Source organism: Sceloporus occidentalis, unplaced genomic scaffold (genome assembly GCF_023333645.1).
Source record: "Sceloporus occidentalis isolate IW3139 unplaced genomic scaffold, rSceOcc1.0.p SCAF_2, whole genome shotgun sequence".
Taxonomy (NCBI): Eukaryota; Metazoa; Chordata; class Lepidosauria; order Squamata; family Phrynosomatidae; genus Sceloporus; species Sceloporus occidentalis.
This window is the reverse complement of record NW_028316982.1, coordinates 232,334,827-232,351,102: the sequence shown is the minus strand read 5'-3', so window position 1 is coordinate 232,351,102 and position 16,276 is coordinate 232,334,827. Positions and strand designations below refer to the sequence as shown.

General features: G+C 37.3%; 1 protein-coding gene across 1 annotated transcript in view; it reads right to left on the bottom strand.

Annotated features, from left to right (window-relative positions):
* Window positions 1-16,276, bottom strand: part of ABI3BP (ABI family member 3 binding protein) — a 167,025-nt gene that overhangs the window by 86,103 nt on the left and 64,646 nt on the right. Inside the window, exons 8-14 of the mRNA XM_089512385.1 lie at window positions 14,073-14,144; window positions 12,912-13,004; window positions 11,273-11,350; window positions 7,866-7,940; window positions 7,045-7,119; window positions 3,112-3,183; window positions 2,711-2,782 (exon numbers count right to left, since the gene is read on the bottom strand). Coding sequence (XP_089368511.1) covers window positions 2,711-2,782; window positions 3,112-3,183; window positions 7,045-7,119; window positions 7,866-7,940; window positions 11,273-11,350; window positions 12,912-13,004; window positions 14,073-14,144 — 537 coding nt within the window. The remainder of the gene's footprint in view (window positions 1-2,710; window positions 2,783-3,111; window positions 3,184-7,044; window positions 7,120-7,865; window positions 7,941-11,272; window positions 11,351-12,911; window positions 13,005-14,072; window positions 14,145-16,276) is intronic.

Genomic DNA, 16,276 nt, shown 5'->3' with positions numbered 1-16,276 from the left:
CCGCGCGGTGCGGTTGTCACGTATCGATGATGGCGGCCATGTGGAACAGCCGCCGCCATTTTGTGCGCGTGCAGCGCGCACTAGGGTTAGGGCGGTGAAGAAGCACCACCCCGTCTTAACCCTAGTACGCGCTCCGCGTGTACTTTTAAGCCCGTATGTAACGGGCCTATGTGTCTGTACATCAGTTTTTCTACTTTTCTTTGTCATACATTTGTTTTAATGACCTTTGATTTTTTTCCTATTTCTATTGTTTTTCCTCATAACCTAACCACTTTCTGATTTAATGTCAGCATTCATTTAGTTGATTACCATAATAATGGAGTGTCTAGAGTTGAGAATAGTCAATGCTCTAGATATTGGAAGATTCAGAAAGAGACATATTTTGAAGATACAATAGCAAGTTGTTATGCTAATAAGATGATATAAAAGCAAGTTATATAAGAAAGAATATGATGAAAATCCAGGTAGATAAGAAGGGGAAAAACTGTCAATAGTTGAGTAGGAAGTTAGGATGATAGGAGTTGTGGTTGAAGGTTTAAGTAATTTATATGGAAAGTATGAGTGGGGAAGAAGAGAAGATGAAATGAAAGACAAAGAATGTTAGTGAAGAGGGTAGAAGAAAGATCAAGAAATTTGGGATAAAGATAAGAGAAGGTATGGAGGGAGAGAAGATTTAGAAATGGTAAATTGATGTTAAGTTTATAGGAGAGGGAAGGAGAGGATCTATAGAGGAAAATATGGGGAAAAGTCACAAAATACCCTGTTCTTGTATTCATGTTGAATCTTTGTTTAGATTGTGTAACTTGCTTGAATGGTATGACTGATATAATTTGTAACATTTAATGAATAATTTTTATGAAAGAAATCATTTAGTTGATTACCAAACTTCCGCACCTGAACAAGACTTTTAAAATTATTATTTCACTGAAAAATTTGCATTTGTCTTATGACATAGCAAGATCAGCCCTGCTTACATCTTAGTTTGAAATCACCAAGCTTAGGATGGTTGTACAAAAACAATCTCTTTTTATAAAACCAGAAGGAAACAGCTAAACAAGCTGAAATCATCATAGGTAAACTGGATGGAATGTTAACAATTTTTAAAAAAGAAATGAAAAGGAAAGAAGACTTGTTGGTCACCAAGTCCAGACAACAGAACTATAGGAAATCAGAAAATGTGCAGTATTAGAACTGTATTAGAACTGTAAATTGCGTGTGTTCCCCTTGTGCCCTGAAACAGATGAATTAATATGTGTTTCATAAAGAAAGAAAAGGGAGCTTAACACGTTTTGACTGGAGGATGTAAGATCCTTTAAAAAAATTAGTCTGCATCTGAATGTTGTAGGTACAGATGCAAAATAAAATACTGCACAAATGTATAGCAATAGCAACAGCAAGTACATTTCTACTTCCTTTTGCATCTACTTCTTTTCAACACAGAGACAGTGGGATCACTGGGGGGACGTGGATTGCACCAAGGGAAACCCCAGGGGGATGTACATCCAGTGGGGCAGTATACCCAGTGGGACTGTTGGGGTGGCTGGGCAAGCAAGAAAGGTGTTCCATCCCTTTCTCGCTTGCCTAGAGCCATACTGGAGCCCAAACAGCACTCCAGAAACCGTAGCATTACTCTCTTGAGTTGCAGCTGCTGTTGGGGGGGGGCAGTGCCTTCCATTTGGGGTTTGATATGGCTGCAGCCATGCTAGACCCCAAACAGCCCTTCAGAGGCCATGGCAGTCTGCCCCCTGCTGACCTCCCGGTGACAACAATCCCAGGGATGCCACTGCACACAGAGGCAATAATATCTTCCCCAACGTGTCCTATACACTTATTCTTTGCTTCTGAGATACAATGTTAGCTATTCATACCAGACAGTACAGGAAAAAAAGTCTGAAGAAGTCATGATTGCTGCTGATGTCACTCCTTTGCATAAAGCAGGGAATGGCTGCTGCCAAGGATTCCACTGCCTTTTACTGAATCTAAGGCCTGTTACAGACAGCCAAAATAAAGCTGCTTCGAGTCACAGTGGAGGTATGGTGTTTCAATGATGCATGAGTCCTAAGAGTCCAGAAGTCGCACCAAAGCCACACTCCAGCCCTAAGGATTGGAGCGTGGCTTTGGTGTAGCTTCTGGACTCTTAGGACGCATGCATCATTGAAACACCATACCTCCACTGTGACTCGAAGCAGCTTTATTTTGGCTGTCTGTAACAGGCCTAAGAAGACAGCATCCGCCAGTGTTCCCTTACTTTGGGGAAAATATTATTTAAAGAAATATACCAAACTCAAAATTTCCACTATATCCTCTAGAGAACACAGAGACAAGTTTTTGCTCCATATGCTGTTTTACACTTTTTGAAACCAGAAAGTCATCTGAAGTTGTGAAGTCAACCAGTCTAGAGAGTGTAGGGCATTTATAGTTTGAAAAATACAACAATCGAGAATTCAGGGAGGAGGGCAGCTTGGAGACTTCATGTAGCCCACAGGCCACAATCTCCCGATCTTTATCATAAAGTGTTTGGCTGTTCAAAAGAATGTGCTAATGAGGATGGGAGGGAGCCTCTCCACATCATATATAGGGATAATATTTACATGCATAAACACTTGAAAGAATCAGATTTTCGATGTGAAATGTTATCTGTCACAAGTACCAACCTGCATTATTACCATATTGCATTATTCAAATGCAGCTTATGGGGGAAAATAATTACCTTGCTTTGTCCGTGTGCTTTTTGGAGCAGGTGTTTGGGGTTCTGAAAGAATTGATTGTATTTCACTTGAAGCTACAGTTAAAGAAATTACCAGGTCTTTATGAAGGTCATTGGATAAAAATTCATCTTGCAAGATGTCTTATTTATAAGGCCCATTGATATAGTGGCCTTTCTGGGAAACAATTGTGCAAACAACAGAAAGATATTTGAAAGATATTAGTTGGCTGAACCATCCATTTTCTTAAATCATATGAAAAACCAAAAGTGTAGTACTACTACCACAGTATGGCTTTAATGCCATCATCACCATGCTAAGAATACATTTCATTTTCAAGAAGTTTAAAAATTAAAAAATGAAATTAAATGAATATTTTTTTTTAAAAAAAGAAAATCATCATTACCTAAAGTTTCAGTGGGCACTGGGTAGGTAGGAGATGTTTTTGCTTTAGGAAATTCTGGAAACTTGTATGGAGCTAAAGGTTGGAAAAAATAAAACATGAAACATCCAGCATAAGAATATTCCAAATTCTGAACAAATTACTCAATTTAGTTATTTTATGTAATGCCCACAATCTCTGTATTCCAGTATTTTTGGATGTCTGCTTCCTCACTTGATCCAGATGACTGGGAAGCAACTAAGCTTGAATAAATATGCAGCAAGCAGGAAAGTTGCTGTGGGTATGAATGACCCAAGCATCGTTATGTTTTAATTTGCTGCACATTGACTCTTGCTGATAATCATATTAAGAAAGATGATGAGAGTAGTTTTTAAAGACATATTATTTTACTTTAAAAATGCTTTAGGCCAATTTTTCTTTTTCTTTGAAAAATAAAGACCTCAAAGTTATATGGTGATTGCATAATATGTAATTTTTGGTTACTTCCACATTGCGGAATTAATGCAGTATAGCATTGTTTTAACTGCATTCTGGAATTTGTAGTTTGTTGTGGCACCGGAGCTCTCTGACCGAGAAGACTAAATATCTCACAAAACTACAAACTCCAGAATTCCAATCATGGCAGTTAAAATGGTGTCAAACTGCATTAATTCCACACTGTAGATGCAACCATTATATCATTGCTGCAGTTTTTCTGTATATAATGAACCATAAAGTTCAAACTTTTCTGTGTTGGTTTATACTGAGAACCTTTAATTCTGCAACATTAATAGTGACCTTTTGATACTTTTGTGAGTTTTGTGAGATATTTAGTATGGCCATCATGGATTTACTTGTTTCATTTACAGTTGTCTCTTTCTAGCATACAACATAATGTCCTCCTTTCTTTTTTTGAGCCATCTTATATTGTTTCTTATATCTATTTCTGTTCACCCATTTGCTGCAGACATTCAGACTTTCGTCCTTTACAACAATAACAATCGTAGAGTGTCATTATGCATGGTCTACTCTAATTATATAAAGCAGAGGCAAGCAACAGAGTTGAGGAATGGTTTATACCCTGCTCTTCAACCACAAAGGTTCTCAGAGTGGCAATATTATGCATTAACAGGATAGTAAAATAGGTGTGGGATGGAAATACATTACAGTGGACCCTTGTTATACGCTAGGGTTTGGTTCCAAGATCCCCCGTGTATAACAAAATCTGTGGATGCTCAAGTCCCATTAAATATAATGACACAGCAAAATGGTGTCCCTTATAAATAATGGAAAATCCAGGTTTGATATTTGAAATTTATACTTTTTTGGAACATTTTCAAACTGTGTATGCTTGAATCCGTGTATAAAAAATCTGTGTATAAGAAGGGCTGACTGTATTTGCAGTTGTCATTTTTATTCTGCAATTTCATTGGCCGGTTACAAACTGGCACTTGGGACGTCCGCAGGACGTCCCATTTAAAAAAAGGGGCGTCTTTTCTAGATGCCCCTGGGTCTAATACGGACTCTGTCCATACAATATGGCACCGGCCGTTCCACACGGCCAGCACCATCTTTACGTATCGGACGCTGTGCGTCCGAACGTGTCGCGGCGCCTGTGACGTCGCGAATGCGCCCCTGGCGCCTCGCAATGTCACAGAGGCGCCGCAGAAAGAAGCTCCATTTTGGAGCTTCTTTTTTGCTTCGTAACGGAGCCACGCGGTGTGGCTGCGACGGCTCCCTTACGGAGCAAACGGCGGCGGCGGCAGACCGCCTCAAAGCGGCGGTCTATAACCCGCCGTAATCTACCAGGTGCTACTGACTACTTTTGGACCATCAATGATTCTGCTTCTATCCAAGAATCTAGGAATCAAGTTAGGTATTGTTGGATAATGCGGAACTTTCAAAGGTGCTTAACCTCCATTAAATATGACTGTAGTTTTTGTTGTAGTTATAGTTGTTATTATTATAGTGCGCCCGCATTATACATGGGTATGCCTTATGCGGTTTCCAGCATATGCTGGAAGCTGCAGCAGAAGAAGCAGTGCTGCACACCAGAAAAAGTAAGCGTGCATGCCCATGGCATGGGTGCCACATGCCACCATGGGCATGAGCCTCATTATCTTTAATGGGGCTTGAGTATCTGCAGAATTTCCCTTATTCAGGAGGATCCAGAACGGATCCCTCACGTAAGGGAAGGGACCACTGTATTATTGTTGTTGTTGCTGCACATTTTCATTAGCTTTGGGACTCAAACTGACACAAACATCTTTTAAATATACTATTTTCTTTATTCATCTGTAAAGTAGTGTGTCTTTTTAGATTTCTGATGCATTTTAGGTTCACAACATCCTTTTAACTGGCTTTATTTAAAACTATTGCATCAGTAACAAAAGAAGAAAGTCTTTATAATATTATATTTTATTCATAAGAAAAATTAAATCTAACAAATGAATTTAAATGATTTTGTGAAATAGCTTACATAAAAAGACATTTTTAGTAAAACATTTGCATTTATTTTATTTTTTTGCAGTGTTACAAGGCCAAACCTATGCATGGAAACTGAAGAAACAATCAACTTAAGTTATCCAGTCTGTTTTGAATTTTTCCCAATTCATTTTGAAGAGGCAGTTTATTTTCTTGGATTACACTTTCTTTCCATCGCCAGTAGTAAAAAAAGAAACACACATTTCGCTCAAAATCCTTGTACTTTTCTGTTTATGCTTAGTGTAATGTCTTATTATTTAAATTGCTAGTGACACTTATTAAGACAAAAAAAAATTATAGCACTCAGGTTTATTAACCACAGCCACATTAGTTGTTTCTACATTTAGTATTTAGATTTAGATAATAATAGTGCTGATTCCTGCTCTTATTGATCATGTACATAGTAAGTTAAAAACAAACAAACCTAAGGATAGAGGTATGACTGGTAGATCACAAAATAATTTTTGTGGCAGAATGTCAGAAACAATGAGCTGAACACTGTAAACAGGATTTATAATGCCAAGGTTATGCATATAAAACATTTCAGCATTATATTGGGCTATTTTATTGTACCAAATCCAACACTAGCCCTATCTAATGGAGATTGAAATCAGCTGGACCAAAGTTACTGTTGTAAGACCCATTCATTTCAATAGCTCTACTCTATGTAACACAAATATTGGTTTATCCCACTGTGTTAATGCAGGCAAATAAATGCAATTGATTATCCCAATAACAATAGACCAATTGAATTAACAGAATATACGAAATTTTTACTGAATCAATGAGATATGCTATAGTTGGAACTAACAAATACATTTAGGCCAAATAAGTATGTAAGAATGTATATAAGAATTTTCTTTTACATTCAACATTCAACATTTTCCTCTCTACACATTAATTGCTATTTCAAATTTAACTTCTCAGAGACAATATCTTCACAAGATTCCTAACTATCCATTATTATGCATGCTTAACTCAATAAAAAAAAAATCTACTCTAACTCACATTATTTGTTTCAAATGCTATTTGCAAACCAGTTAGTGAGAAGGATGTTTTACAGGCCTTATATATACTGTGTTGATGCTTATGTAGAAGGTCATATATTAATATTCACAGATTTCCCTGCACTATAATGACAACTTATAAGGTAAAGGCATTCCCTGTTGACAAGGTTGTCAAGTCATGTCTGACCATGGGGAGCGGTGCTCATCTCCGTTACTAAGCTGAAAAGTGATCATGTGGCCAGATGTCTTATCTTCCCACCTACTTGCATTTGCATGCTTTTGAACTGCTAGGTTAGCAGAAGCTGAACGACAACTTACTTATCTGTTATATGACAATTATCTGATCAAGAACACAAAAGAACTGATGCCCTTAAACACTGTGCATGCAGTCCACTGCCCCACATATCAACAGCAGTATCCAATAGTCTCAAGTCTGCAATGGAAGTACCATAAGCAAAGTATTTACCCAGTATGTCAAGTGGCAATTCAGCCATAGAAGTTATGCTATCTTCTGAAGATTCCAGTTCACTCTCAGTGTGTGCTAAAAAAAGAAGTTGACATTTCTTATTTATATAACATACAATGAATACTACATGAAAGAATGATGAGGGGAAAAATTCAAAAAGGCAACATTTTGTCTTCTACTCTCACTACTCCCACAGCTATGATGTATTTTGCTGTAGCAAACAGAAATATTTTGATTAACAATACAGAATGATATATTAAGTCTCTTGCAACAAGCATATTTTTCAGGTCTCCTACAACTAAAGAAACACCAAAAAAGGCACAGAAAAGTAATTGAGGTAATCTTATGCACATTTAATTGAGATAAGTCCCATTAAACAAAATGGGAACAATTTTGCACTACCAGCCTGTATAGTTCAAAAGTACTTTAAAATTACTTTATACATGCATAAGGTCTGCAGGACTTTTTGCAAAGTTTTAAAGATTCTAGTTCTCTTTCAGGGCATAGTTATGATCCTTTGTTTACCAGTACTATAAGCTTCCAGTTCTATTTATATAGCAGTAATTCTTCGGTCACAGTATAAAAAAATGCTGTTGTCCAATATTGCTCATATTTATGCCAATTTCATGTTCCTTCACAAGTAGGCCTATAACAACAAGGTTGACCCTTCTTTCTGTGCAGAAACTGTACTACACCAAAGAAACCAAGTGGTCTAACAATAATACCAACAATTGTATTCTATTGTACGTTAGTTATGTGCTGGTTGCTGGTCAAGACAGCAGCACTAGCTTAAAACACAAGCATAAGAGAATATGTGTTACCTGGTGGGCTCTCAGATTCTTCCAAGACACTTGGAGCTGTAGGTTTGCTGCTTTCCCAATCCAGTCCAGTCATAGCTGTAAGATTTTTTAAAAAATTATGTACGAATATAGAATATTATAGTATATATAAAAGTGTGTCTATACCAGCCACTTCCCCAAATCTAGCTGCAGATCTGAGTATTCTGCTCCAGAGCTGTCCCAGATACACTATATGAGTGTCACATGGACCAGCATGACAGCAAGGCAAAGCCACCTTGCTGTACAGAACATCTACTAGGCTGACCACACATCAACACTGGTATCCTGTCCTCCTTGTGGCTGCTGTCCCTGCTGCCTCACCGGCCACAAAAGCAGCTCCTTGGCAAAAGAGCCTTGCTGGTGACATCCCTTCTGGTGAAATCAGAATGGGATACCCAACCATATGATTAATGTAGAAAGCATAGAATTACCCCCCCCCCCCCGGTTGATCACATGGGACCCAGAGCACTGGGGAGAAAGACATTTCCCTTCCCCACCAATGGCTGGGCTTGTTTTCAGAGTGAGTGGCACACAGCATTGGCCCTTTAAAGATAGCTAAGCTTGCCACTACATGAATCTAGCTTGATTTCTGCTGTCTACATTCAGGAAACTCTAAATTTCCCTGGGAAAATCCAGAAACAGACTAGGTGGTTTTAAAAAATGAATTAAAGCCCAGAAGGGGCAGATTTGCTGTGAACTTGGAATATTGTAATATTGTACCAGTTCTGGGCACCACAATTTAAAAAGAGTGTGGAAAAACTGGAGCATGTCCAAAGGAGAGTGGCTAAAGTGGTGAAGGGTCTGGAAACCATGCCCTATGAGGAACGACTTAGGAAGCTGGGGATGTTTAGACTGGAGAAGAGAAGAGGTGATATGGTAGTCATGTTTAAATACTTGAAGGGATGTCATATTGAGGAGGGAACAAGCTTGTTTTCTGCTGTTCCAGAGACTAGGACCCAGAACAATGGATGCAAGCTACAGCAAAAGAGATTCCACCTCAACATTAGGAAGAACTTCCTGACAATAAGGGCTGTTCGACAGTGGAACACACTCCCTCGGAGTGTAGTGTAATCTCCCTCCTTGGAGGTCTTTAAACAGAGCCTGGATGGCCATCAGTCAGTGATGCTTTGATTTGGATTTCCTGCATGGCAGGAGGTTGGACTGGATGGCCCTTGCGGTCTCTTCCAACTCTATTATTCTATGATTCTATGATTCTAACTTGTCTACACTGTAGAGCATGTCTACACTGGCCAAAACCCTCAGACTCACCCTGTGTTCAGACACTTGTCTACGTGAGTTTGGGGGTTTGGCCAGCATAGACAAGTTCTAATTTAGGTAAAAGATTATTTTTTTTCTTTGTATTCAGTGAAATAAATTAGATATCATAACCCTTTGATACTAAACTTAGGAACATGTTCAGAAAACACAAAACTAAATCCAATTTTAGTGCCAGCCATTGAACCACAGAAATGAATGCGATTTATCTTAATATTGGCTAATACATCCCATTGATTTCAAAGGCCCTAGCTGAAGCGAAAGCTAGATTCAATTTACCTTATCTTGCACTAACGTGATTTATGCTTAAATATGGCCAAGGGTGTAGGTAACAATAGACAGTCCTGCTGTCTGTGAAGTTAAATGAAAAAATTCCATTGAGTAGTTGGGATTTATGCAGGAGAACAATTTGCTGGTAGTTTGAATAATTCAACAGAGGAAGTACAAGGAGTAAGGAAATATCAGGAAGTGTTAAGAAATACAGGCTATTAAACAAGCTATAAAGAGAAAAGTAGAAAATCCCCTGAGGTGGTGAAAATGGAGTACTGAAGGGATCAAATACAGTAATGGAATAGTATATTTATGATGCCAAAAGGAAATGGTAAAAAATTTCTGCTTTAAAAAGGACTCCCAACATCATTACCATCTAAATTTACAAAATGTCATTAGCAAAAACAAAACAAAACAAAACAAAAACCACATATCACTTAGACTTAGATTGTCACTAGACTGAGGCTAAATGTTATGACTGATTCATTTTATAAATCTGATTATACTGTTGGCCCTCCTTACACATGGATTTTTTATACACGGATTCCAGAATCCACGGCTTGAAAATATTCAAAAAAAGTATAAATTTCAAGTATCAAACCTTGATTTTTCCATTTTATATAAAGGACACCATTTTGCTATGCCATTGTATTTAAATGAGACTTGAGCATATATGGATTTTGTTATTCACAAGAGTCCACTGTGAAATAAATGGGATTTCTGTTTTGGTAACAAGTGCTCAAAGTGGTCGATCAGTTTCAAAATACAGTGATTATACAGTTTTTATTTTCTGGAGAAAACAAATTTTGTGGGACCTCTTCAGGCTCAAAGCTCCAAAGTAAATCAGTTACAATATGCACAATAAAACAATTATAATATGTATATTCAAATTAATTAAATAGGTTTTTTTGGAGGGGGTGCAAAAGTTGGGTGCAAACTACATGGAATTGCAGACATCTTATTAATACAGCATTGTGAAAAATGTGTCCTGTTTCTTCTTATATTGCAATGCTCAATTTGAATATGTTGAAATTTGTTGAATTTATTGAAAAATTTATGGACAAAATGCTTCAAGACACACTTGCTGCTTTATAGTCTGCCCTTTACATACATTGAAATAATTAACAGTGTAATCTTATGTATACCTGTTTCAGCTTGATATATTTGTTTTCTCCAAGTAGGTTTGCATGGAATTATAGCCAGGTGTGGTGGGCTGCACTATCGTGATGTAACATTATACTGAGCTTGAGAATTTACAACACTTTGATTTTAGCCATGATATTAATCTTATTATTTGTGACAGCAAAAATGTGTTTAGGGAATGAGATACATTGATGACAATGCTATATGGCATGGATGTATGGCAACAATCCATGTCAAACTAGTACAAATAGTACTATGAAATCAACAATGGATATTGATATGTCAGAAGCAGCTTGTTGCAAAATGATACAATGGGACAGTGATAAAGGCAATAGTGATTATTGCATGGACTTCTTTTAAATGAAATTCTAGGGACATCAGCCTCACGAAACCTAGTCTATCATACTTGTATATAATATAAAAACATACAGGTATAAATATGGGAGTGCAAGTAATGTTAATGATGAACAATCATAGAACATAGATATCAATTGGCCTGATGTACTCAAATATGGATTTTCAAATTAAAAATCTGCTTTGAATATATATTGAAGGAATATTATAATATAGAGATACATTTGCCTCAATATATTTCACCTAATCAATGTAATTTTCATATTCCTTTCAAGTGAATAGATCAAACTGTATGAGTAACCTAAGCAACATTCTGGTTTGTCAAGGCATCATCTAGAAATACTCACCAGGCTGAGATTGTGGAGAGATTTCTTGCACTTCTGGTGTTTTGGATTCTGCAGGCCATTCTTGTGTTTCATTCTTCACTATATAAAGGAAAAAGTAGGGTTTAACAATGAAATGGGCCTTGCATTGTAAAGTAGAACAAAAGTAAAACTAACTACCACAACTGTAAAGAACACAACAAAAATAAAAATATTTAAATCCTTAGCTACTTTAACTGTTCCTGGCTCCCTTTTTCCTGATAAGGCTGGATATAAATTTTAAAAATGCTTGTAGAAGTATCAGATTTTTTGCCTCTTCCCACTGCAGCCCTCTTTGTCCGCCCAAAATTGCTTCACAAGATTCTTCAACTTTTGGAGCAAGTTTGTGAGGTGCTCAGGAGATTGTAGCAGTGAGCAGAACCTACATTGGATTCAACTCTTGAATAAATGGATATCTAGTAGTGAATACAACTGTCGGCATGATTACTGCAAAGGGGTTACCCTATCTGGCAAATCATCTCAGGTCTGGTGATCAAGACCAGATGCGCACCTAAATAGATTGACAAAGATAATAAATCTAAGTCATAAGCAAGTTTCATAAAATTGGAGCTTGACACAACGTAAGGTAATAATAGCAGAAATTCTACACTACTTTTTAATTGTTCAGAAGGCAAACATTAACAAATGGAGTTGAGAGACACCAGACAAACAAAAATTTCAGACGGTTGCTATACAAATTGTTTTTTAAACCCTCAATTAAATGGCTTTTTATATGTTGTCGAACTGTTTTGAAGGAGAAAAGAAATTAATAAATACATGCTGCTTTTCAACATGTCTAGCTCTTCTGTGTGCTCCTATTTTGAAAATAATTTAGTTTTATGACTCTTTCCCTCTTAGAACCAATAGGAATCCTTGGGTTGAGGGCTAACCCTAGAGTCTTGGGCACCTGAGTACAACATAGGAGATCAGCACATTGGCTTGAAAGTGCCTTATCCCTGATGGGATGAAGGAGTATTTAATTTTCAAAATGGGTGTTATTGTATTCACCAGCGATGGGACAAATGCAACCCATATATAGCCCGGATGCCAGCTGGGCCTATCCTGTGCCTTTTCAGAAATGGGGAAATCCAGTGAATAATTGTCAGTTGCGCATTTAACCTGTTACTAAAGTATGTGCAATAGGTCATTTGGGGGTAATTCACAGGGAAGGGGATTTAAAGAGGCTTCCCTGCACCCCCACCCTCCATTCCCAATGGAAGGCACGCCTCCTTACTCAGGAGGAAGTAATCATTTGGTTTGGCAGGAGAAATGGGATCTAAAGAGCCTTCCCTGTGCCCACCCATGACTCCCAATGGAAGACAAACCTCCTTTCTCACGTGGAGGTAATCATTTGGCTTGGCAGGAGAAACGGGATTTACTGTAAGAGCCTTCTCTGCAGTGCTTCCCTGCTTCCTAATAAAGGCATGGCACCTTAATCTCAGATAGCTAATGAAAAACTGAATGGTAGTGTGATAAGATCCATAGCCAACCTGTTATCAAATTATAGCTACTGACAAACTCATGACAGTGCATAACACATAGTGCATCAGAAGATGGACATGACTGAGCCACATGCCTCATTAGAAACTTAATTCCCTACAATATTGCCATGTTTTTTGCTTACTTGATGTCTTCTGTGGTCTTTCAGGTACATCCAGCGTGAAAGGTGATGACAGCTTCTGTTGAGTTCCATTGAAATCTGGAACAATGAGGTGTACTACACCCAAAATAAAAGAGCAATTTATTCAAAGGTCTATTTTTTGATTTAACTTTAATTTAAATTAATTTATAAATGTATATCTTAAATTATAGATTAAAATAATCAATAGATAAATATAAAAGCCCCTTTGAATACCATTTCAGAGAAAAGTGTGATACAAATCAAACAAATAAATATCAGAGCTTGGATGTAGTTCACAAAAGGTAATGGTATTATTCATTACTCCTCCCAAGAAATAAGTTGCAGCATCCTTACATTAAATGTTATAACAACAACATCAATATTTAGAGCTACATGTATTGTTACTCATTATTTTTAATATTTTAGGTGGAGCTGGGTAATTCTGGGGGTTTGTTGACCATTTTACTGTATTTTATTGGAAAATATTTTTTAAAAATTATATAAAAGTAACATAGTCTTAAGGTGTTGCTAAACAGTAACATGTTACTTTTTATGTACCAAAACCAAGTAACAACTTTCCCCCCAGCTTAGCTTAATTATAACATTTCCAAGCTCTGATTAATGCAAATCACTAGTGGAGATGAGAGACTGCCCAAAAGAGATAGAAGTAGAAATACTGCTTTATCTCGTAAACCTGGAAAATCTGTGTTTATCACAGTATTATTTCTAAAGTCTGCATGCACATGTCACCATAGAAGAATATGGGACATGGTGATCTGTGGGCACCATTGAATAACATGGAGTGTGGTGATCCATGGTGATCTGTGGGCAGATGCAGATCACCAGCCTGCAGATACACTGTACTTGCTGGAGATGTCAAAATTGCAAATTAAAAATCTGTTCTCACTTTCGTCTTCTTAGAACTATCATCACAGTGACTATGACTATCATCACAATCACCATTATCAATTTACAATATTTCCCAGAAAAATTTCATTTACTGTAACATTTATTGACAGATCTGTCTTTAAAATACACCTTTTCATGACTGTCTATGGTCAGGTACAGTACTAGCAAGTACGATTAAAAGCCGTTCATTCAAAGGAAACAGAAAACTCCAAGAGATAAGGACTGAAGAGACTATCTGGAATAATGAACAGTCACCTAATATTGGTCCTGCCAAAGGAGACTTCTCTGGGATTTTAGACTTTGTCCGATGTGTAACATTTTGAAGTACTGTGAAAATAAGAATGGAACTTTTATAAAATTCATAGGTCTGGTATCATATATTAGATATGTTTCTGTATGCATCTGTGAGCAGCCACTTTTGAAATCTTGAACATTTCTTGTCGTCTAGGTCGTCTCTAGGTTGCTGCTAAATTACAAATCAAGTTCTCATTCTTGTGTGACAACATACAGCCAATGTCAATAAGGATCACAAAGACACATTATTAAAGTGACTACAGTGCCATCAAGCTATATATTAACAATTTAAACTTCTAAAAGTAAATGGTGAATGCGATAAAATTTGGCAGTAAGGTTACTACAAATGATTTTAATGGAAGCTGTTTCAAAAGAGTGCAGAGGCCAAATTGTTGGGATCAAAATAAGAGATGGAAAAGAGAAGATCAAATTAAGAAGTCATAAACAATGTGTGTCATAAAGATTGAAGACTGACCTCCCCTCCCCTTTTCAACTGTGGTCCAAAACACATTGCATAAATAATCCAGTTTGAGCCTGCTTTAACTGCCCTGGCTCAATGCTAGAGAATCCTGGGCATTGTAGTTTATTGCAATTTATCTGACAGAGAAGGCTAAATGTCTCACAAAACTACAGTTCCCAGAATTCTCTAGCAGTGAGCCAGGGCACTTAAATCAGTCTCAAACTAGATTATTTCTGTTTTGGACCCAAAACAGAAAATAATGGATTAAAGGAAGGTATATGGAAAATGGAGGATTCCCCCCCCCCGCCCAAATGCATTGTGGAAAGCATTTCTAGAGGAGAAACACAGGTTTATGATGTGCTGATGGCATAGGAAAAAGAAGATGGCAAACAGAAGCTAGGACAGGATAGTGTCAAGATGCATGTCCATCTCATGAAGTGAAGCAAAGAATCAACAGAGATTGTGTGGTAACCAAAAAGAGAGATACAGTGAGGTTGATAGAGAAGTTAATACAACTTTTATGTTCATTAAGGGAGACAGGTTGTATGCAGAAAAGGAAGAGGTGGATAGGCCTTAGGAGAGCATCAAGAATAGAAAAGCAGCATAGATGAGTATAGATAACTGGCATAAAGTGACTTGTAGACAGCCTGAGACACCACTGAAAATTGAGAACCATTCTGTCAATGGGGTCCTTTCCTGTCTCCTCCCCACCCAAAATTTGCAAAACTGTAAAAAGAAAAATACATTTTTTGGATTGGGACTGGAAAGAAGCAGAGCGGTAGCTTTGCACTCTGGGGAGGATATTTGAGTGATTGGACATGGGGCAAAATGCCAGCTACTGGAGTAAGATCCTTATAATTAAATTTGATCATTACTATCCAAGATACAACCCAGGATTTTCCACAAGAGATTTCCAGCTCTCTTGAAAAACTATTGGATTGGGTTTTGGTCATACAGAAGACAGTGTTCCATACAGGAAAAAGAAAAGAAAAGAAAAACTACTTATGACGTTCTTCATTAAAAGTTCTCAAAATGTTTTAAAACTATTATATCTAAAACAGAGACATATCCTATGAATTTACTAGAGATGATACAAATAAATATTTGTGTATGATAGGTGTCTTGTTTGTAATGGGATTCCATGAAGACACATGTAAAAAAGACCATGTTGTTGTGCATGTTCTGTAAAAATCTTCTTTTGGTGTAGCCAAAGGAGATAAACTGGATTGTTTCTGCCTATAATATATGGTTATGGAGTATGAATGATATCCCTTCTTTTCTACAGTCATCACCTTTTAATATTAATTGACTGGTATAAGTTTAATTGTATATTTGAGGAGAATTCTTGAATTTACTGAAGGAAATGAGATTATTTCAGGTTCAAATCCAATTGCTAGTCCCAACTAATGTCAATTCCTCAAATCACTAATAATTTGGTAAGACTACATGTATATATTGGGATGTGGTGACTTAGTGGTTAAGATGCCAATTCTGACAATTGGAAGATCGGAAGGTTGGCAGTTTGAGGCCTGAGTGCTGCATGCTGCGGTGAGCTCCAGTCACTAGTCTCAGTTTCTGCCAACCTAGCAGTTCAAAAGCATGCAAACTGAAGTAGATAAATAGGTACCACTTCAGTGGGAAGGTAACAGAGTTTGGTGCAGTCATGCTGGCCACATGATCACCAGAGCAGTCCTCAGACAACACT